The sequence below is a fragment of the Rattus norvegicus genome, chromosome 9, assembly GCF_036323735.1.
Source record: "Rattus norvegicus strain BN/NHsdMcwi chromosome 9, GRCr8, whole genome shotgun sequence".
Taxonomy (NCBI): Eukaryota; Metazoa; Chordata; class Mammalia; order Rodentia; family Muridae; genus Rattus; species Rattus norvegicus.
This window is the reverse complement of record NC_086027.1, coordinates 71,061,349-71,086,036: the sequence shown is the minus strand read 5'-3', so window position 1 is coordinate 71,086,036 and position 24,688 is coordinate 71,061,349. Positions and strand designations below refer to the sequence as shown.

The window sequence follows — 24,688 nt, the reverse complement described above, 5'->3', positions numbered from 1 at the left end:
TTAAGACCACACTTTCTTCCCCTAATTGTCAAATATCCTTTATACAATGAGCACATTTCCTTATCTACACCAGATCTACCTTCATGAGCACACTGATCACAGACATGGAGGCAATTAAGGAAATCAAGATCATTCCCAGAGTTCTGTGTCCAACTTCTCATGCAGCTGCTCTCTAGCAACAGCCGGTATAAATTACTGGTTACGTTTGACTAACTAGATGATGGAGGGGACATAGGGGGTTGTTGGTCACTACATTACCTTTTTTGGGGGGGAGTGTTTAAATATGTACTTTAGGAAATATCTATTCCATTTCTAGACTCATGAAGTCTAAGCACAGTGGCAGTAGCTACTAACAAGACATAACATCTGTGCTATGAAAGTAGGTCTGAAACTCACAGATCTTCCTTGTTAGCTTTAGAGGAACACGTAATTAGAGGCCCCAGCAGGCTGAAGAGTCTTGAGATCGTTACAGCACAAGGCACTTCTGCTCCTAGTGATTTCAATCTCCAACAAAAGCAGCCTTGTGATAAAAGCCATTAAGCATTTACATTCTGACACCTGGAAGCCACAGGCTCAGGTACAATGACCAGGACTCCCTCCCTTGGTTTCAATGAGGCTCAACCAGAGCATTTATCATTATCAGTTTTATCAAACCTAGACTTTGCTGACAGGGTTCAGAAACATTCCTTCAGGTGTAAGTGCTTCCCAGAGAGTAGCAAATGACTATTAATCCCTTAGCCTAATGGTTGTTGAGCCCATTCAAAAGGCTGGCAGAGATGAACCACAGTGCTGAATCAAAATAGAAATGTTTATCTCTGCAAAAGGAAATCTTACTTTAAAATAGTTCTGATTTGGTAAAGGGTGTGTGTGTTTGCCAGCGGGTAGGTTATGATCTAGCCTGAAGTAGCTGTGGTTCTTGTGCAGTAAGAAAAAAATGTGTCCTCAAGTGAACTTTTGGGGAAAATCTCCAATATATCATCTGTGGTGGTTTGAATAGGTATGGCCCCGTAGACATGTGTTTGAGTGTTTGGCCCATAGAGAGTGGCACTAGCAGGAGGTATGGCCTTGTTGGAGAAAGTATGTCACTGTGGAGGCAGGCTTTGGGGTAGGATATATGCTCAAGCCATGCCTGGTGATCGTCTTCTGTTGTCTTCAGATCAAGATGTAGAGCTCTTGGCTCATCCAGCACCATGTCTGACTGCACACTGCCATGCTTCCTGCCCACCATGTCTGACTGCATGCTGCCATGCTTCCTGCCAAAATGACAATGGACTGAACTTCTGAAACTGTAAGCCATCCCCAAATTAAATGTTTTATTTTATAAGTGTTGCCTTGGTCATGATGTCTCTTCACAGCAATGAAACCATTACTAAGATGCCATCGTATGTCTATTTGTAATTGGGCATGCATATGATTAACATCAAATGCATTAAGGAAGGGAGGGACCCACCAGTCAAAACTGAGAACCATTTCACCACACCCTGTAGGAATCGAAACTCCTCTTTCTCTTGAATCCCACAAGAGGAAGTGTTATACTTTCTGGGACTCTTTAGTATTTTCACTTCTGTGGTTCCTGCTCCCTTGGAATGCAATCTGATCTTTTCTACTGCTTTGCTTTAAATCATTGTTATGTTTGCAAACCTGTGTGGGCTTTTATTCCAATTTCTTAAATAGGAAAGCAAGAACCTGGCAATATTTGACTATGACCATTGTTAACAGAATAGCAGTGGAATGTGGTGGCTACATAGAGGCAATGGGAAATTTATTACTTTACAGCATCTGGTGAAGCAGACAGAGAGACAGGGAGAATGAAGTAGAACAAGCAGATGCCAAAAACCCCATAGTCTTCAAAACATTTCCCTTAGGCTGCGCCTAAGTCTACAAGTTACAAGGTGGCATGCAACAGATGCTGAGCACAATCCAATTGAGTGTGGAAATTTAAACACACAATCGAGTTGGGCTTGAAGTCAAGTACAATTGAGTTTGCCTAAATGGATCAGGTGTAATTGAGTTGGGTAACTGGATTGCACTAACCACTGGCCCTTTGCCAGAATGAGGGGCTCCTGGCCAAAAAAGGCACAATTCAATTGGGCTTGGAATTTTCACAGAATATTTTTTTCAGAGAATTTGAAATTGGTCACAGAATACAGAAGTAGGATATGGAATTTGGTTGTTGAAGCTTACCAGCTCCAGCCACTGGGTTCTCCTAACGACTTCCACTCTTCGTTCTTTACCACAAAGCTATTTTCCAACCATTCTGCATGTTGTAACTATTGAAATCATCAGAAGGGTGTGTTGAACAAAACCCCGTCCAACCTCTGCAGTCTCTGACTCAGCAGGTCTGGAAGAACCAGCATCTGCAGGTGTGTCAAGTTCCTGAGTGATTACCCCAGGCCCCTGAGACCACGCTTAGGAATTGATGTGCTAACATGATGCAGCTATTGTTGGGGTATTTACAAACACTTCCACACTATCTCTAACATGTCTTCATGATTTTACAGCTAGATTGTGCATGTATCTTTACGACCTATGGAGAAAGTTATTTACATTCAAAACAGCTGCCCAATTCACACTGTCCCATGCTGTTGCTGCTGTAGTTCATGAGTCTTTCGGTTCAAAACACAAGGAGATCCCTGTGTCTGTTTTGACTTGTTTTAAAAGTGTCCATCACAGATAAAATGTGATCTGTACATTGGAAACAAGAACAGCTTTAGTAATATTTATCCACACAGCCTACCACACTGAATTGTGCTGTAGACAAAGGAAACACCAACTGAATTTATTTGGCACTCAGTGCATGTTAGCTCCTGTGCTTGTGTTGTTCTTACATCAACCTTACAAGCTAAATGGTGCTTTGATCCTCACTTGACAGATGTGGAAACACAGGTACCAAAAGGTTGAGTGTGAACACAAAGCAGGACTTTGCATTTAGACCATAAGACTCTTAAAAGTGGATTTTAATGGCCATTTTTCTATAATTCTCAAAGTCTGATGGATGTACTTTTACTGGAGGTTCTTAGTAAGTAACCCAACATCTCTTTTCCCTTTCAAAATTATCCCAAATGACACTACTTCTCATACTTAGCCCCATGCTCAAGAGACTATTCTGTTGGGGTGTCTAAAAGCTGCTTGATGGATTTGGTACTTCCTAATTTTTGAGTGACTGAGGACAGTATACCCTTCTGTTGTCTTGCTCTGCATTTTGAAATCCTAATGTTCATTAAGATCCATCTCAAATGCTATCAAGCTCATGAAGTTCTTCTTGATCTAGAACATTCCTGGAATCCTGTGATACTTGATAAGAATCATTTGTTTCACTGGTAGCTCTTCTTTATGGACTAAAGTCCTTGATGAGAGGAGTGCATTTGACTCACTTCTGGAGTTCATATCTCAGAGGCTCGATAGGATTTCCCTGATACAGTCAGTAGAAGGCTCCTCAAGCAAAGGACTTCCAAATACTAAACTCTCACACAGACAACTATGGTTCAATGCAGTGAGTCACACATACACAAAAAGACAGGAAAGGAAGAAGACCTAGGAAGAAGGGATTTGGTGGGAGCTTGAACAGGAAAAGAGAAGACAATGGAGGGATTTTGATTAAGGATCATTATATATGTATGAAATTATAAAAGAAAACTCATTTTAAAAATATGGACACATATTATCTGAACAGAAATGTTGTAAGAACCAATGGAAATTTTGCAGAAAGCTCAAGTAGAAACTCCCATGCAGCACCCCATCCTAAGTCATTCAGAGACTTAGTCTGAGAATCTATAGAGTGCAGCAACATATGATTTTGCATGATAATTTTAATTGCAAACTCAAACTCTTAAACTTTGATTTATTGTAAAATTATTTAGAAATTATCCTTCAATTTCTGCTACTTATTCACAAACAGCTTCTATAATATCCTTTCTTCCTAAGTACCTTGGTTAATTAAGCATGGAATCATTTGAATCAAATAGCCAAGGGGAATAAAATAATATATCAGTTAAATGAGGTTCATCTAAGATTTCATACCAAAATTCTTCCATGATTTATGATGTTAAATAATTTGACATTTGAAGGTGCTGTTATTTTTTTTCCCATCTAATAACAAGCTAAGCCTAGAGGACTTGGAGCCACATCTCATTTGCTGAGATGAGGTCATAGCACAGGTAGCTGTGGTAGAGCTGAAGCACTAAGCCAAGCTGCAGCTGAGGGAACCCCACATATGTGCACACCATTTGTCCTTCACAAAAGCAGTACTGCTAAGTGAAGGTCAAACCAGCATGACAAACACGACTACATTTTGGTTCTCAATCATGAGTGTGGGAGAAACTTGCTTGAAATTCAGTTAATCCCACTTGCACAGGCCAGCATTTAATAGCAGCCAAATGTGGCAGGTAGAAATTATAAACACATTTGAAAATTTCTCAGCTCCTTTTACCCACCAGGGTTGCTGTGATTTTCAGGATAATTTAAAGACAAGGCAGCAAGTCAGAAAATGAAATGTTAAGGAGATTAACAAAGAAAGAGCAGAATGTTCTTTCTTCACTAATAAATGAAGGAGGACATGCAAATAATACATTTACATATTCATATGAGGAAAATAACTCAGAGTCTCTCACTGTGTCTCCCTGTTTCTCTGTCTATCTCTGTCTCTCTCTTTCTCACTCTTCTCACCCCTCTCTTGTCCCCTCAATTATGGTGATTAGTTTTTGTCACAAACCTAGACTTACTTGGAATAGAGAGCACTGGACTCCATCAGATTAGCCTGTTGGCAGCCATTACTTTGGCTGCTATTTGATGAAGAAAGGCTGAGTCCACTGTGAGTGGTGCCAGGATCAGGGCTATATAAAAAGGTAGCTGGCCAAGCTTGTAAGCATCGATCGTCAGTGTCTGTACTGCAAGTTCTTGCCTTGGCCTCCCTCAGTGTTAGACTCTAACCTGTACTTTAGAACAAAACCTTTCTTCCCCATGTTGCTTTTAGTCATTGTTTTATCATAGCCATAGGGACAGATCAGCAATGAAGAGAAACTCTTTGGCTCTTTAGATCTTTTCTCAATAGAAGGATTCCATTATCTTATTCTTTGTATAAGAAAAAATAAATAAATTAAAAGAATTTTGAGGGCCAAGGGTAAGAAAAGAACTTGTGGCCACATCTTTAATAGGACAGACCTACAGCCAATCAAGCTGCACTGTACTCATTCTGAGTTGAGATTCAGGCATAGCAGTTCCCTTTCCAGTCTATCCCTAACAGCAATCCCAAAGTATCTGCTGGAAAAATGTTCTTTATGTGGATACCTCTTAAATACACACTTACCCCATCAAGAGGTGAAGGCATCAAAGTGTGTTTCACTCTAGATTCTGGAAGGATACTTTTTGAAGCAGTCATTTTGAGAAGCTAAATCCTTGTAATGTCACTACACAAATTCCTTTATTTGATTGTCAGTGCAGCCTGAAATACACAGAAAAGCTGGCTATTCACGCCACAAAACCTGTGACACTACGTAGTCATTCAAGAGGAAGGCAGGAAGGTGCACACATACTAAGTTCATCAGGATCCTCTCTGGTGCCTCGTTAGGAGAAATGATCTGGAAATGGATGCTCAAACATTCAGAATGACAGAGGGTCACATCTGAGAGACAGTCCTATATTGACACTTCCTGTAGACCTGCTGACCACATGCTCCTCTGGCTGTAAGCATTAAGACTCTCCAAGAAGCTAAAGATAACAAGAAATAGGGATAATTTAGCTGCCAGAAGACAGGCCAGGCAGAAGGGACAGAGCTCTGTGAAAAAGCCTGGCTTAGTCAAGGAGAGAGGACTTTCCCCAGAACAGGAAAAAATAAACAGAGTTTGTTTTCTTCAAAGGAGCTAGGAAGGACAAAAGCAGGAAGTGCTGTCCTTCCTCCATTCCTCAGGCTCTCAGTGGAGAGTTAAGGGTGTGCATCAATCACTTCGGGGTAGGAGAGAGTAAAGTGACAATGTCTTCTATAGTAGAAAGGAAACAAGAAGCTGTCACACAACACACTCCTCACTCTGGTCTCTCAAACGTCCAGTGCAGGGGATACAATCCAGTAATTCCTATTGAGAGTCTTACACATATGAATATGACCTCTTTTTAAACTTCCTGTAGGCTTCTTGTTCCTTAGAGCTCAAGGCAGCCTATTGTGCTGGGGAAAAACAAAAACCAAAACCAAAACAAAACAAACAACAAATAAAATCTATTTGTTTCTTCCAAACAGAGATTCTGAGTTTCTATGAAATAGATACTTACTAGCACCACCCCCAGTCCCACAAACATACACCCAATCCTTTCTTTGCTCTGATTATTAAAGTCCATATATTTGGGTATTTTATTGTCAAAAATTGAGACTCTAGCTTTAAGATAGCTTTAAGAAAATTAATACTAACCATATGTCCTCCATATTCTGAATAAGATAAAAACAATGAGAAAAAAATAATTTATTTTCATTTATAATCTTATAGTTATACAATTAATTTAATATGTTCCCTGGTGGGCTCAGTCTATGATATCATTCTGGAACAGAAATCGAATTTTACTAAAGTTTATTAAATGAGAGCAAAATAATGCACAGGGACTGTCTCACTTATAGATCTGATGGGCTATAAAATTGTGTTTGGTATATATTATTTTGGATCCCAGAATAGTAAGTAGAAAAGCTACACTATTCAAAAGGGGTGGTTGTTCTTAGCCAAGCCCTTGGAAATTATAGCTATGGTGGAATATAATATTCACACTCCTATCAAGGAAGGGATGCTCCAGAAGAAATAATTGGAGATTTTGATACTGAAAACTTACAAATGGCCAGAGATGATTCCAAGAGCTTTGTATGTATTATCTCCTTTTATCCCCACTAGAACATGTCATCTAATTTAGGAGAGTAACCTCAGAGTGATCTGGGCAGCTCCCAATCACACAGAGAAGTAGTGAAACAGAAATGGAACAGGAGGCATTATGGGCTCCAGAGACCGCCTAGGTTAGGAAACCTCCATTGCCTCCTCCGAATTTTTGGAGGGAACTTGAATGTACTATGTAACTATGCTTTTAATTCAGAAATCCAGAGGCAAAACTATTTCGATTTTTAAGAATTACATTATTCAACTTGGTAAAAATTATAAGTGCAATTGTTTTTTTTAGTTTTTCTAAAAAAAAATCTCTCATACCTCTTTGCTTCTTGTCTAGGGGAAAAAAAGAGGAAAAGTTTCTAGAACATGGGATTCACCTTGCAGTCAGGAATTCCAGAGGATATATGGGAGGAGCTGAAGGAGTTGTAAGATAGAAATGGAGGATTCTGGGTGTTTAAGCAACCAGCGAGAGCTTTATCACTTGGTTTCTCTTACAATAAAAGATGGTTGGAATGTTTCCATTTAACATAGAATTTTGTTCTTTCCAGAATCATAGTTCAATGAAAGGATAAGTTTTCCCTTTTTTTTCCTGAAATATGAGCATAGTCTCCCTGAGGCTTTAGGATAATTCTCATCTCTGTCATTACAGAGGGATGAATGATAAGGAAACAGACTTCTAGTGTTCACACACACAATAACTCTTTTTATTGTTTCTTCTCTATGTTGACCCTCCTAGAGGAATCTTAGGGATAAACAAAAGATTGAAAATCCCTCTACATTTCAGAGGACAATATTTGGACTTTGGCCTTCTTCATCTCTCTTGGGAGAGTAGGATCTTCTGGGAGAAGATGAGGCAGCATTTCCAGTCTGCCTTTGAAATTGGAGAAGAGTAGAGGGCTCATGTCCTTAGCTTTCATGGTTTCCTTCTGCTTATTTATTTATTTATTTATTTATTTATTTATTTATTTATTTATTTATAACAGTAGATCTTTCTTCAATAGCAGAGATCTTCCTGCAAAGTGAAGCAGGCAAAGGAACTAAGTAGCAGTATAGAGAGTGGAAATTCCATGTCAAAACTCTGAATGGAGGAGGGACCTGTGGATGATCTAAGGAGAATTTCTAGGTAAGATCTGTAATTCAGGAAGGCTATATACTCAGATATGTGCACAACACATGATAGCTGAATCAGAGTGCAGAGAAATAGGTGGTGTGTGTGTGGGGTGTGTGTGTGTGTGTGTGTGTGTGTGTGTGTGTGTGTGTGTGTGTGCGCGCGCATCCTGGGCCAGGTCATCAGATTTGGCAACAATGCCTTTACCCACTGAGCCATGCAATTCATGAGTCCAACACTTTTGATAGGAGATGAAGTGGGCTGGGTTTATATTCTAAGTAGTCAAGTTCCTCCTTGTGTATCGCACAGTTGAGAAGTTCTTACCACATTACCTTCTTGCAACCATCTGCTTTGGGCAGAGCTCGATGTGAACAGTAAATGAGGTTTAATTATTTTTTCACTCCTAGAATCTCCAACTTTGTCCTGAAAAGGTAGCAGGTGATGTGTTGAACTGTTGGTTATGGTGATTAATAGATTAATGGTTTAAAGACAGGCAGTATGTTTGTTTCCCAATCCATAAATATCGCCTCACAGATTTGATAAGTTATCTCTAAACTGCCCCCTAGATAGCCACTGTCTCCCAACTCAACCTCAGTGATTGCTCACACCCCTGTGGCACCCTCCTGTCACCTACATACGTCCTTATCAGTTCATTACAGATGCAGAGGAAATAAAGATTCAAAACAAAAGATACCCAGTATCCTTTATCATGTTTCCTTTGTTGTTGTTGTGTATAAAAGTTCTTTTAAATTTTCTATAACCATCTTAAAAACAAAGTATTTCAGTAAATAAAAATGTACTCATGGTTAACATGTAAAACCCCAACATTCTAGGTGTATTTCCTTACAATTATTGTTCAAGGCTTTAAAATAATCTGATAATGTTCCATGTAGAATTGTATGCCCTCTATGTTGATTAGCCTCATATTATAAATTTTCTCAAATTACAAGTAATTCTTCAATAATATCACCTTAAGTGATATTTTACTTAAGATTATTATACTTCGGGGGAAGTATCTTGTTATTTATCTAATCAACAATTCCGAGTTGTATAGCATCAAACATGTTACTATGCTATATGAGGGGAAAAGTCAACATACATGAATTTTTATGTATCTTTGATCTTCAATTTAGAAAAAAATTACTAGAGAAGTAGTTTCTGGGCGGAGGAGATTAGATTTAGTGACATGAAAGTCTCTTCCTATAACCGTTTCTCAGAACTCAGAAGAGACTCAGTTCTGCTCGGCTCAGCTGTAGTTCTCTACACTTCCCTTATGAGCCTCGGGTCCACTCTGAAGAGTTCCGTGTATTTTTATTTCTGTCCGCTTATTTTTTTCTTTTTGAAGTGGTATTTTATTCTTAAAAATTATTTTTACATACTTCATTATAAAAACATAAATAAATAAAAAAATCATACACTACAATTAGCTAGACCCAAAGTCTATGCAACTTAATAATTACTGATCCAGTTAGAGGCATTCAGAATGATTGTATTGCTTCTCATTAAATATTATACTCTTAGAATCTAATGTACCATATATATATATATATACATATGGATATATTATACATGGATATATATATTCATGGATATATATCTATATCCATGGATATACATATATATATATCCATATATATCCATGGATATAGATATATATATGTATGTATATATATATGTATATATATATATATATATATATATATATATATCCATTCCTAAAACAAAACACAGATTCATGACAGAAAACTAAAAAAGGCAAAAAACAGTTTGTTATCTTTTACATAACTATGTCCCTCTGACTAAAGAATTCTATATATTTGATCACCCTTTCCTAGAATTCCTCAGAAATCTACTCCTACCTCCCTAACTATCCAAATTCATCTTCGATTTTCCTCTTCTCCTCCTCCTCCTCCTCCTCCTCCCCTTCCTTCCTCTGTGTCCTCTTTTTCCTCTTTAAAGGCCCAACAACTCCAATTTCTGTTGCTCCAAATGCTCTTGGCTCAAAGGCCTGGATCATGGTTGTCCTACCATGATCACACCCTTAAATAAAACTTATTCTCCTTCTCCTAGAAACCATCAGTTGGCAATAATTATTCAGCTATGGGCAAAACTTCCTGCCCACTCACAGTTTCCTTAGAGAATTTTGTCTAGCTTTAACTTGTACAGGTCTTGTGCATGCTGCTGTAACTGCTGTGAGCAGTTATGTGTAAATGCTCTGTTTTGTTCAGAAAACACTGTTTCGTTCTAATCACCCAGTGATTCTGACTTATATAATCTTTCTGCCCATCTCTTCTGCAATGTCCCCTAAGCGTTGTGGGAAGGTGTGTGACACAGATCTTCCATTAGGAGCTAGGGACTCTTGAGTCTCTTATTCTCTGAATGGTGAACAGTTGTAGCTCTGAGTTAATCATCTACTATAAGAAGCAGCTTCCTAATGAGAGTTGAGAGATGTACTGATCTGTGGGTATGCAATAAATTCTTAGGAGCTAATTTAATACTATGCCATTTAGTAGACTAACAGAGTAAATTTTCCCCTAGGGTCTATGCCCTATGTACATACAGGTTCTAACTGTACCAGGTCTGTATTCCTTGTTGTGGATCAGATCTTAATCCAATCAGAAAGTCTTTGGTTATCCCTGAACCATTCACCATAGAGAATAATTTGCAAGGTCATTCATTACTACAGCTCACAGGACCACAGTCAGGGAGGACTGATGGCAGTGCTCCTCTAGCAATATTCTACAAGGTGAAGTAAAGCTGTGGGAGCTAGCCAGTCGAGAAGCTGGGTTACTACCAAATTGATTTCCCCATGTTCTGTCACTCAAGAATATGCTATCTTTAGGTTCTGGAGGTTAGCCAAGAGTAATAGCAGTTCTCTGTCATGTATGTGGGTCTATGTAGCCCCAACTATATACAGTCAACTCCTATAGTCAGAATGACTAAGATAAAAAATTGACAGTAAATGACAGTATGTATATGGACAATAGGGGTATTTACTCATGACTGTTGGGAGTGAAAACTGTTGCCAACACTACTGACATCGGTGTGGAGCTTCTTTAAAAGATAGGAAAAATATCTACTGTATGACCCAGATACATCACTCCTGGGCATCTATCCACAGGACTCAATACACTACTACGGAGATCCCTGCCCATTTATGGTAACTACTGCTCTAGTCACACTGTCCATGATGTGCACAGTCTAGATGTCCATCAACTGTTGGATGGAAAATAACACGTAGTATATTTGTACAATGCATACATCACTCATCTGTGAAGAAAAACAAAATTGTGAAATTTGCAGGTAAATGAATGGAACTTATAGATAAATAAAAACATCACACAGTATCATCCTGAGTGAGGTAATCCAGAAAAACAAATGTCGCATGTTTTCTCTCACATGTTGATGCTAGCTTTAAGTTTTAGCTCTCAATGTTCCCTGTGGACACTTCACAAACATCACAGAGCATTAAACCCTCAGAGAGACAGAGGTTTGAACGTTACCAGCTCTCGGGGCAGGAAGCTCCCTTCTTGGCGGGCAATGACCAGTGATACCGTCTCTCCCTGCTTAGTGCTCCTCAGCATGGCCACAAGTTCTTCCTGGGTTCTTCCTGTGACATCTCTGCCATTTACCTAATGAGCAGAATCACGTTCACAACAGTTAGAACATTTCCTATCATCCTTCCCCCCTTATTTGAGACAAGCATTGATTTCTAGGTAGCCCAGGGCTGCCCTTGAACTCAGAAATTTCTGCCAGAGCTCTTGAGTGCTAGTATTGTAGACATGTGTTACCGCTCAGCTCCTAAGTGGCTTTTTGTTTCCTTCCTTCCTTCCTTCCTTCCTTCCTTCCTTCCTTCCTTCCTTCATTCCTCCCTCCCTTCCTTTTACCTATTTTGTGAATTAAGTGTTCAAAAATGCAACGAAGCTCTGAAAAGTGATACTAAACATACAGGCAAATGCACATTTTCTTTCAATAATGAAATGGCTATCCTCATTTTGATACTAGACAAACTCAGTCAGTAAATTATTTTATATTCACGTTTTCCCCTAAGTCCTCACATTTTTACAAAAGAAAAAATCAGACTGAGAAGTGTCACAAATGAATTCATCAAGTAGATATGGAGTGGATTGCGATGCACCAGGCAGCAGTGAATTACTTATCGTGTGGAAAATTACCCTGAAATGTACATGTTTGCTTTAATCCTAAATGTTCTCTTTGTCTGGAAAAGTGCTGTCAGCATGTTACCCTAGGTTATGGGAAATCAGCCCCAGAGCCTCGTTTGTCAATCTGAGCATCCTTTGTGATCTAGAACTATACGGAATGATAAAACGTTCCCAAACATATACTCTCAGGCATGAAGTTTTGAAAGCAACGTTTCATGCCACAGGAGATTTAAAACCAGCCAGTCTCAAACAAGATTTCTCTCCAGGCCAGCTGACCAGAGCTCCTGATTGAGAGGATGATGGTATTGGGCAGAAATATATGGTAGGAACAAGCCTCGTATTTTGGGGTATTCTAAATACTTCTCCATGCCAGATCAGCTCAGCATCTCTAGTCCTGGCTCAGTACAAGCAGTGCTGACTGGGGTCTGGCAGTATCAGTAAGACACCTCTCAAAGTTTTGGAGGAACTACTGTGAAGACTTGTATAAGATTATGAAAGTTAGCCCCAGCACAGTTTTAACAGACGCCTAGACTAATTCATACATCAATGGTTAATGGAAGAGGGATATGCTTAAGAAGGTATTACTGAAAGCCACATTTCTGACCTTCTTGGGACATGCATACTTAGGCTCGTCATTAACTAGTTTTATAATTGAAGTCGTTATCTTGTCTACAAGTAATAATTTCCAATATATGTTACATTAAAAATTAAACATTAATATATAGTCAGCCTCAACCTCTTTGAATTTAATAGTAGAAATTTAATCAACCTCAGATAAAAAAATATTGAAAAAGCTACATTTGTACTGAATATAAGCAAAGTTTGTTTTCATCCTTTTTTAAAATGAGGCAGGATAACTGTTTCTGTGGCATATGTATAATTGTTACGGCTTTAGGAAGTTGACAGACACACTTTCCTATGACCATCATCAGTAAATCATTGAATCTTGATACTTTCTAATTATTATTTTCAGAAATTAACTCTCCCTTCCCTCATTTTAAAAAAAATTTATTTATTTATTTTATGTGTATGAGTACACCGTCGCTCTCTTCAGACACACCAGAAGAAGGCATCAGATCCCATTACAGATGGTTGTGAGCCACCATGTGGTTGCCAGGACCTCTGGAAGATCAGTCAGTGATCTAAACCACTGAGCCATCTCTCCAGCCTCCTCTCCCTTCATTTTTAATATCTTTCTCGTTCTATCATGTCTATCAACCTAGAATTCATACCACTATCCTCCCACATAAACACACATTATAACCAGGGATCCATATTGGATCCGTATCATCCTATCTATATATCTTTATCTGTCTTTATATCTCTATCTATATCATCTATATCTATATCTTTATCTATATCTATATCTATCTATATCTATATCTCTTCATCTCCATCTATATAGTCTATTCTGTATCTATCTACATCTAATTTATGCATGAAATTCCTAACTATAACCTATTCAATCTAAACTAAGTGATAATTTAAGGTATCATTTATTGGAAATACAATAAATATACAGTTAATATACAGGCGTTGGACATCTGCAATTCTTAGTATTTTTGGGCCATACTGGTACTAGCAAGGGACAGCAACTGACTACTACAAATGTCTATCTATTTATTTACTTAACTATAAACAAATGTTTTTCTATGGAAATGAACTTCACTTCTTACCTCTAAAATTCTGTCTCCTGATTGTAGGCGGCCATCCTTTACTGCTGCTCCCTTTGGTAGGATATTTTTTACAAAAATGGGACCAGGACCATGTATAGAAGAATCTCTAGTTACCACAGTGAAACCAAGTCCTTCGGGGCCTGGCAGGTAAGATCAGAAAAATGCACTGTCACCTTAAGCATGGGTAACATTACACTCACTCCTTTAGTAAATTCTACCTAGATTACATAAAAATATACAAAGTGAATTATTTACAGTGCTGTAAATTTTACATAGGCTTCAGTTTTTCCATTTTAAATAAAGATGACCGTTCCAGCAGGCAATGGTAGCATCAGAGTGAAGTTAGGATCCACTGTATGTACGTAACACTTTCGTTTCCTCAGGTTCTAGAAGACAGCACATGCCATCCATATGCCCAGAGTACTGACTCCACAGTAGTCTACCACCTGACTTCATCTTCCCTCCCAAGCAGGTAACCTCCCCTACCCTGTTGTGGTTTTGTGGGTTTCTCCATCAACTGAGTAGTTTGTGGCTCAGACCTCTGCATGTGTCCTGATGGCTTTATTGCAGTAGATACTGTTTTGTCCCCAAAGTCTTCCTGTTCCCTTCCAGTTTTCTTCAATCTCCAACTTCTCCCTTCTAATTTCTAAAGATATATGTAGATTTCGACACTAAATAATCTGTACTTTATTATTAGTGTCTTTTGAAGCTTCTGTCATGAAATAAAGTACTGCTGTTTAAATAAGATTACTGCAAAGACCATGTTCTCCAGCCTGGAGCACCCTGGGATGTAGTAGAACCTTTAGAGTATGGGGCTTAATAGTTGGATGCTAGGTAATTAAGGGCATTCTAAAGAAGGAGCCATGGTCCTGTTGACCCTAGTGTTTCTCTTTCTTTGCTTCTGGGCTGCAGAAGGCCTGCTCTCTCATACATTCTCCTCATGTTCCTGTGCTTTGTCATAGGTCCAAAACCAATTTGCAAACAAGCCTTGGACTGAACCTTCCAAAATCCTGAGCCCAAACCAACCTTTCCCTCTTCATATCCCTTGTTAAAGCTTTAGGAAGTTGATAGACTTACTTTCCTATGACCATCACCAGTAAGTCTTTCTATAGATGACTTTATTTCTTGTCAATACTTTCTAATTATCATTTTCAGAAATTAACTCTCCCTTCATTTTTAATATCTTTATTTTTCATATCTCCCTCATCACACCATACCTGTCAATCTAGAATTCACCCACTGTCCCCACACATAAACACACCTGATGCCCAGGGATCTGTATTGGACCAGAATCTCTTCTTGTCATCCTTACTTCAATCAGATCTGTGAGTCACTGTTATTATCATCTCCTTCTAGAATGGAGCTAGCATCTGTTTGGTTCATTTATCCTCTTCCTCTTACATCTCCACTCCTCTGTCTCTCCTTCTTTCCTGAGTAGTTCAAACTTTGCTGTTTCTCCTTCAATCCAGACCCTGCCATTATCAAATATCCTCCTCTACTTAAAATTCTAATTTCAACCAATGACATTTCCTGAATGCAAATTGCCCTGGCTGAAAACCTCAGCTACAGAAAACTGTAATTTTTTTCTTTCTTCCTTCCTACAACCATTTATCTACTAAGGAATGTCTGTTATAGTTTTACATTTAGGCAGAGGCGATGTACCCGGTTGATGGGCTCTCTTCTTTAGGACACCTTCTCACAATTCTGTGCCTTCTTCACCTCTCTATAGTCCAAGTACTTCACTCACATACATAGCTGGGTCACTGGTACATAATAATACATTTAGATATGGCTTATTTGTCATGCAGTTACGGACAGGTATATAAAACTCTGTGCCTTCTTCTCAACTTGTTTTATTCCCAGGATACAATTTTTGTAAGTGAATAAAATTTTGATTGGAGAAAACTTCTCAGAATATTTTCTACATTCTAATGAAAGATACATGTTATTTGTTTCTGAAATTCACAAATAATATTTAAAAGTTTTATGGTGGCCATTAAGTTATTAATTCAGTGGGAAAAAAACACTATTAGAGTCTTTGAATTGACTTAAGAACCACAGGGCTTCAGGAAGTTACAATGGGATGAAGGAATATCAGGCAGAAGTCAGAATAAACAGGAACACGCAGTACATGGGTACACGGGCATGTGTGTAATGCTGCAATCATATGCATGTACACCTGTGGCTCAGGATACATGCACACATGTGCTGGAAATGAACAAAATAGTAGAAAAAGATTAAGAAAGGTTGAATGCAATTTTGTACTTGAAGGACTATCTTGAAGAAGTGTAATATTGAATCTGAAATTAATAATCATTATCTGTTGTCTTTCTGAAGAGTAAACCTTACACTGATATAAAACCATTCAAGAGAGCCAGAGGCCATATTGTTGAACTGGCCTGAAGGACACTTTAAAAAAATCACCAACTTAGACTCAAAATGAGGACAATTAACCTCTCATGCCCACTCAGTGCTCAGGGGCCAGGCAATCCTGCGTGGCTTTTATCAGGTTTGCACTGATTCTCTGTATTCCTCACGGTCTTCACTGTCTTCTTGTCTCAAATTCTCTCAGCTTTGCAGGAGTAAAGAAGACAAAAGTGCTACAGTTTTAAGAAAGTTAGTTTTCCAAGTATACTCTCAAATCTACTCTTTGATACAATTGAATAAAAAGAGAATTAAGTAAATTAACCTTAATGCATTTCTCTTAACCAGTTTTACATGGTATAATAATAGAACACTATTAAGCATAATTTAATAATTACCTTTCTTAAGGTCAATCTTAATTTTTTTTGCATTTTTCTTGCTGCCAAACCCCATGAGAGGGGAGAGTGAGGGAGAGGAAGGTTTTCTTCCTAATCTTGGAACTCGGGGACTCTTGCTTTGCTGCGGGGAAGGTGACTCCTCTCCTTCAGGGCTGTTTGCTCTTGTTGGATTTACTGCCTTTAGCCCTGCTTTCCCACGGGTGGGAGGTGGTGCCTTTGTTCTTGAAGCACTGTCATTGTTGCCAAAAATGTTCAGTTGTCCAATGACTGATTTTTCATATTGTTCACGATTTTGAGGCAGAAGCACATGGAGGACCACACTGGGAGATTTCATTGCCTGACGGAAGACATCTTGGGCCCTTGGATGAGTGAGTAAACAGAGAATCAGACTGTGTTCTGACATAGCACTTTCTAAGGTATCCAGGCATAGGGGCAAGCAGAGAAGCCTGGTGCCATAAGTATTGGAGGAATCTGACTCTGCTCACTATACCTGCCCATCAAGATACTTCCACACTGCCTACACATGGGTAATGACCGTATACAATCCTCTAGTTTATTGTTTAAACGCCTACATAAAGTAAATATAATTCGCTTGCATGTAACAAGTTCAAGTGGAACCTCAGAGTGACCATAGAACTAAGCAGACAACTCTTAGCTTTCAAGTGTTTTTGAATATGAAAATCTAACCAGAAATAATGAAGTGCATATTAAAAGCAAACAAATCCTCCTCATTTTTAAATCAGGTTATTGATAAGTTATTTTTACTTGACTCCAAGTTAGTTTTGACTCAATGTTAACGTTTTATGAATCTGTTTCTACTTTTATAAAACAGGGATCATCAAACTGCCTGGCCTCTGCAAAAACAGTACAGCAAAACATGCAAACAACATAATTATTATTAATTATCATAATCCTGATAACAGTAGTTGAATGGATTGTTTTAGAAAGACGACATTTCATTCTACCCTTAAGCACCAGCAGTGATTCATGCCTTCTTCAGGCAACCATCGACCCCCACCATTGAAACACAGTGGCCTGCGAGATGCTGTGTTCTGAGCAGTTTGGCTCAGAAGCAAAACAGGCTGTTGATTGCCAGTGAAGATATCACTACTTTGCTACCTAACTTAGAAGCCCTGCCAAATTTCAATGCACATCAATATGTGTGTGCGTGCGTGTGTGTGCATGTGTGTGTGTATCTAGATGCCTGGTGCATTCTACCTATTCAACTCCTGTGTAGCAACAGGTATACCCCACACTATTTTCCACATTCAGAAAGATAATCTCTTTGAGATAGTGCATTTTAACTTTTACGATTTGTTTCTTTTATTTGCTGAGTCCTTGTAGGCACCACCCACAGGTTTTTACAGTTTAAGGGAGCTGACATCAAGGATGTTAATTAATAAGTTGAATTAATTGTCTGTGAAAAGAGCCAGTAAATACCAGTCCTACTGACCCGTAGCCTAAGAGAAACAAACCCCTCCATTCATGGATGCCCAGAAAGACACCCAGGCAGGAAGACTTGACGTATTCTATGGCTCAACCTCCCCACAGACATCAGGCACATGTGTTGGCCACCTCTGAATATGTTAAAACATCAAATGCATTCAGAATTGGATGGTCAGAGGTCGCTTAAAGGGAATTGGCTTGACATTCTTCCTATGATTTTGATTTTAATGAGTTTGGCAATGATTATAAATATTCAAGAGATCCACAAAGTCAATAAAACAATGAAAAAAATGCTTACTGAGCAAAAGTTTTGTCCAGGAGTTCCACGTTGTTGATTTTTACAATGCATTCGTTTTCCTGAAATAGTCCCTCCTGCTTGCACCTGCTGTTTTCTTCGATGCCTCGGATGAAGAGTCCTAGGATCCTAAGAGAAACATTTAGGTTGAAATAAAACATCTGAGTACCAATGTACTCATTATTGCTCCTCTTGCAGCTATTCAGAAATACATATTGGTTTCTGTTTACAAAACAGAGTATATTTCTATCCAGTCAAATGGTTCGCCTTTCAAATTCACACACAATCACACAGTAGACAATCACACAACAGATAGATAAAAAGACACATACAACACAAACACACACACCTACCTGAAGACAAATATCCATTTCATAAATACCAACCCATTTCTTTGTTTGCCTTGATCTTAGAAAAGATCAGTGCAGCTAAATAAAGATTATACCGCCCAAGACAAGAAGTTTGACTAGAGGCATCAGCGTTAACTGTAGGGAAGCCTGCTTGAGTGGCAATGTAGAAACTTGATGCTGCTAATGGGAGAATAAGAGAGGGACTGAAAAATGAGAGAAAATATAAAGGAAGCATATCAAACAATCGTTACATTTCCTATATAGTCCGTCCATATCCATGGAGGTTTTGATGATCCCCTTTGGGGACCAAACACCATGGGTGCCCAAATTCTTTATGAAAACACCATGCTATTTGCATCCTTCTGTGTGTTTTAATTTTCTCTAGATTACCCCCCAAATCCAGTGCAATGCAAATGCTTTTTGAATAGCTAATAGAATGTTTAGGGGATAATAACATATAAAAGTCTGTATATACTCAGCACAGATAGAAGATTTTGTTGATATATTCAGTCCACAGTTAGTGGGACCTACTGTGATTGAGAGTCTTGTGGACACAGATTCTGGTATTCGCATGCAGGCTGTATGTGCACGTGTGTACATATGTGTTTCCATATTCAAGCTCTATTACTCTTATAAAACCAAAACTAAATCTACCACAAGAAATGAAACCTCTAATACTTTAGTCATTCCTCACTTTGGTGAAGCCTTTTATCTTTGTGGCATGACGTAGGTCTCACTGGGTGTCACACTGAGATGGAGTGATGGGCAGAAGTAGGTATCTGCTGGAAATCGAGAAACTACTGCCTCCATGTTCCCTGTTCCCTTAATTATTCTATTCAGTCACTGTCTTCTGAAGAAAGTCTTGTGTGCTATATTACAGAATCCCTTTGTGTTAAATTTCACATCTAAATAAAATATGAGCACATTTTAAGTGTGAATAATAAGGTCAGCCATGCAAAAAGGGCATCCTGCACTGAAAGCACAGGAGAAAGTGGCCACAAAATTGAGCCCCTGCCTCCAGGCTCAGTTCATTAAAGAGCGCAGACCACCTCCAGGTTATCAATGGTGCTCAGTGGTACTCAGATTCCTTCTTTAGAAATGTTAACTGAACAGACTGTGTTGGTGCCGAGCTAGTGGTAGCCATGCCACTGCTGTAAGGAAGGGCTCCAGGTCATCTGGGCAAGGGTGGGCAGGGTCTCAGGTTTTCCCCCTGAATTCTAGAATTCTACTAAATTAACCAAACACATCCCAGGACTTTGCTTTCTTAGTACAATGCTAAAGTAAAACTCTTTGAGAAGAAAAAGGGGGGATTAGATCAAAATCATGGTTTCTACTAAATTAAACCGCTCTCTGATGGTTCACAGTTTAGAGTTTTGTTACAGTGGCTCCCCCATAACATGATCCATTAGGAGGCTCACGTGTGGTTATAAACCAGTTTATGTAAGTGATATTTTTTTAACAAGCATTCAAGTCTTCCTTTAATTTAATTCAGTACATCATCAGTCATGTAATGTTACTCCCTAGGATTTAATTTCACATTTTGGGAGATGAATTAATTCTTTCGGGCCACTGGGTTGCAATTTAGCTAGCATATTACAGCTGGAGCATGCTATGTGAACCTCGCTGATCTAAATAACCTAACTTTCCATGAAAAATTTATTGACAGAATAAGCCCAACTGTAAAACCCGTGTGTCAGAGGTAATTTTGCTAAAATGTAAAACTGACTGATTTCATTAGTTTGGTCCCCAGCAACAAACCCATCCATCCCTGCCCTCCCTATTATCTGGAAGGAGTAAATTCCCTGCAGTATGACGTCATCTGCCACTGTGGGGAAAGCTCATAAAGCACTATCTACTTTTACTTGCTGGTGGGGACAGCTGCTTTATTTAAGATAAAAACTTATGGGACCTAACAATTAATATTGAGGTGCAGTCATAGGGTAGGACTGGCCAGTTTATTGGCAAGTGTTGAAGAACGTAAAAATTCAGTCGCACAGCAGGATAAGGAGCAACAACTGTTTCTTGCTCATGGACTCATCCCTTAAGGCTCTAGTGCCCAGTCCTTGTGCAGCCCTGTGCTCCCACTCAATCCCGAGGCTTCATCTCGCTAGCTCACCACTAGTCACTAAAGTTCTCCTCTCCTCACATTCTGAATCATTTTCTTCTCTTTTACCTTTAGCTGTTTAGCTATCTTTGTTATTATCTATTTCTAGTGAAAAAAGCACTTTTTAATTTTTCAAATTTAATTGACATAAAATTAACATTTTTCTTTGTCTGTTTCTTTGCAAGGACAATGTTTTGTGCTTATTTTCTTTCCTAAAAAAAACAAAACAAAACAAAACAAAAAAACCAAAAAACCCCCAAACAACAACAGCAACAAAACGGGAAGGGCAAGTCAAAGGTCCTGAACATAAGTCGTGTTCAGCATCCCCTGCTCTGGGTTCTAATGAATCCCTATGGACTTCAGCTGACACCATAGCCAGAGTAAGGGACTCTTTCAGTAACAGGTGTGGCGATCTTTTTTTTTTGGTAATGAAAAACAAGACAAAACACTGGAAGCAAAACCAATTACAGTAGTCTTAATAAAGAATTAAATGTAAATTCTAATTTAAAATAATGAGACAAACTAATAAATGGAAGAAAATTAAGAGCTAAGCATACCAGTATGACCTAAGCAACCCCCGTGCTCACACAGTGAGACCAGATGGCAGCAGGAAGGTAGACACTTGTCTGACATGCTCTATAGGCAGCTCCAGCAAGACACATGGCTTGAGTTAAGAGTGCTGTTTCAGCCTGGACTCATTACTTCTTAACTTTTATTGGCACATGTCTCCACTTCCATATGATTTTTAATGTATGTTTTAATTAAATTTCCTTTCTATAATAGTACTAGATACTAAAAGTGTATAATAGAACCACTTCTTCAAGTAACTGTACAGTTGACAATGAACTTATAATGAAACCTCATTTGTGAATCAGGTTGTTTTTATTTTATCCAAAATGATCACCATACTGACAGTTTATGCGCTCCTGGGTTGGGGATTTTACAAGGAGCTTTCACGTTTTTAATGCCATTTAATCTAGATGGCAAGTAGATTGTCACCACAGATGGCTTTCAGGACTAGCTGGGGGTCATGTGAAGACAACAGTGGGATTAAATCCTGTGAGGCAGTCAAATTCCCTGCCCACCCCTCTTCCAAACTTGCCCTAGGAATCAGAACCCCATGGAAAAACAGGAAATCAATACAGTCCAGTCTATCCCTTTATTTGAAGTGAGAGAAGTAATTTCCCATCTAGATGGTCAGCTTCTTTTCTGAGCTATTCAAAATGAAGGGCGGTGACCGTCACTGTGGATTTTTTTTTTCTATTCATTTTGGGGAATTGCAAAGATCCTATGTTCTATTCCAGGTTCATTAAACTAAAGGGCCTGGCAATTTAACCACTCTGGTATTTCACAAAGCTCTATCAGCACACTTCTGCCAAAAGCCATTAGGATTTCTCACGGGAACCGAATAAATACTCACCTTGTCTGTCAAAAACAACCCTGGTCTGTCCTTTGCCGTAACCCATAACATATATAAACACGCTTATTAACACACACAGGAAACCAGACAATAAGAGCCGCTGGCTCTTCGGTTCATTTCCTTTTAGAGACCGTTTATTCCAGCAGGAGCTTGGCATCAGATGTTATACGGGAGAAAAATAAGGTGATGTCTTTGCAATTACAGGTAGCAGATGGCTACCTGGAAAAGACAGTGCCAACCCAAATATCATGACTGGAGCCGCTTGTCCTTTGATACGGCCAACTGGATTGAGTAAATATCCAGAGCCAGTCAATTAATACTATATAACCTTTGGGGGAATTGCGGTTCTAGAAACAGCAGTGGAATGAGAAGTCAGGGATCACAGTTTTGAGGGACTTATGAGGGCAAAAAAAAAAAAAAAATCAATGGGCTTTTCTGATTCTGGATATATTGGTCTAAAATAAAACATTCTTACTTTTCAATGATCACTTAAGAAAGTGGATTTAGGGTATTGGTTATAATCAAGCCCTGTTAGTGAAAAACTGATTTTTCCTCAAGGGTTCTGGGAAGCCTTGTTAGGACAAACGGAGTGCTATAGGCAGCCATCCTCTGGAAGGTGGTCGGCTCCTCCAGAAGGTCATTAGCCCAGCATTATGCCAGCTCTGCAGCACACACACTTTCAGTCTCACCACAAAGCAGATTTTATATCCAGTCAGGTGTGGATTTCAAGAAACACTAACACAATCTAAATTAGCATTTGGCAATATGGATTTATCAGCAATTGTCTTTAAAATTCTAAGAGGATGAAATGAATTTTTCAGTGGCCTGAATTGTATCTCAGTAAAAACAATAACAAGATACATTTTTTTCCATAACTAAATTTGCTGTGTGGTGGATAAGCTACAAGAATATAAATACTTATCATATATACAGTATATATGAATATGAAGAATTTGGAATTACTATCTTCATTCATTGAATACTTTTATAATGCTAAAAAACACCCAGTTTTGACATTTGTCTAACAATATGTTAAAATCTTTGCCAAGAAGCCTGTTTACTATTTGTTATTCTCAAGGATGCTCCAAGAAAGTACTTCATAATTAATTGTAAGTGGGGAAATTGGTACGATTTTTTTTCTTTTCTTTTTCTCTGCCTCCCAGAAATAAATGACTTTAGTCTGTTTCTAAAGACTGATCCAACCAAAGTAGTAGTTAAGGAGTCCATCTGAATATGCATATTTCCATTTAACTCTCTCCTGGAATAGGTCTTTGTCAGGATTTTCATTGACAAGAGCTTTTGAAACAAGGAAAACTCCTTACCTGCCACTCAGGGATGAAAAGAAGGGCACCACATGTATCCCCAAGGGATCTCCTTCCCCAGAAATCTCCACAGCTCTCGTCATATCACTAGGCAGAGCAAAACAGGAGCACAAGTAAGTCTTAGGTAAAAACCAGATGAGATACATTAATCCATCACGATGGATGCCCTGGCTGAGATTATCAACTGCTGTAACTATGACTTAATGCACAGGAGTGTGAGAAGCACGTTAAAAGTCTCCCTAATTTCCAATTTGAATCTTCCTCAAAAACCTGAAGTTGGAAAAGAACTCACTACTAAACCAGCTTCCCATTTAATCTGCAGAAATCAACAGAGATAAAAAGAGGTTCACAGAACGAAATCTCTCCCCAGTGAGACTTTCTTGAAAACGACTGTACAGACCATAAAAGCACAGAAATAACTCTAGCATGCTTAGGCTTCAAGTTAGGGTTTTCTCCCCAGAAAAGGGAAAACATGGAATAAAAATATTTATTAGGAAATGCACTGGATTGCAGTTTATAGTGCCAGGGAAGCCACAGTTGGTAACAGTCGGGCATGTTCAAAGCGATATAAATCAAAGCTTGCATCAGTTGGACTCAATGGAACAATTCCAAGTTTTCACCTTCCGGTTTATTTATTTATTTATTTCTATCTTTAAGGCAGAAAGAGAGGTTGCAAAAACCAGAGAAAATGTATTATAGAAAGAAATAGAAAGTCTGACCTTCCTAACCTAGCTCAGATTAAGGAAAGGATGGGCAAGAAGCACTAATGCGAGTGTGTATGACTGAAATGCACAATGCACTGGAAGACTCCGAGTCATACACAGTGGAGCTAACAAGTGTTTGAAAAGATGAAGAATAATAACGTGAACAATTATTGGCTCCTTTAATCCCAGAGAGAGAGAGAGAGAGAGAGAGAGAGAGAGAGAGAGAGAGAGAGAGAATATATTGCCAGAGGAAACAAAGTTGAAGCAATGGAAATTGTAAACACGTTCCTATTGTTTTCCATTCACACCAAGATGACCTGAAACAAGATGTCAAATAAGAGCCATGGCTGTCTCAGATACTCTTCCGCTCCAAACTGAAAATGGTAAAAATTTGGGTCCTAGCTGGAAAGTTGAGAACAGCATTAAGGAAACATAGTGTCTGATGAATTCACCCTACATGAAACATTTTTAAAATTATCAGCAA

General features: G+C 38.7%; 1 protein-coding gene across 3 annotated transcripts in view; it reads right to left on the bottom strand.

The window, feature by feature from the left end:
* The window catches only part of Pard3b (par-3 family cell polarity regulator beta), a 1,028,687-nt gene that overhangs the window by 475,008 nt on the left and 528,991 nt on the right, over positions 1-24,688 (bottom strand). For all 3 annotated transcript variants that reach the window (XM_039083322.2, NM_001191808.2, XM_063266952.1), the window contains 5 exon segments: positions 23,501-23,587; positions 18,308-18,433; positions 16,564-16,922; positions 13,802-13,941; positions 11,466-11,594 (listed from right to left, as the gene is read on the bottom strand). In XM_039083322.2, coding sequence (XP_038939250.1) covers positions 11,466-11,594; positions 13,802-13,941; positions 16,564-16,922; positions 18,308-18,433; positions 23,501-23,587 — 841 coding nt within the window.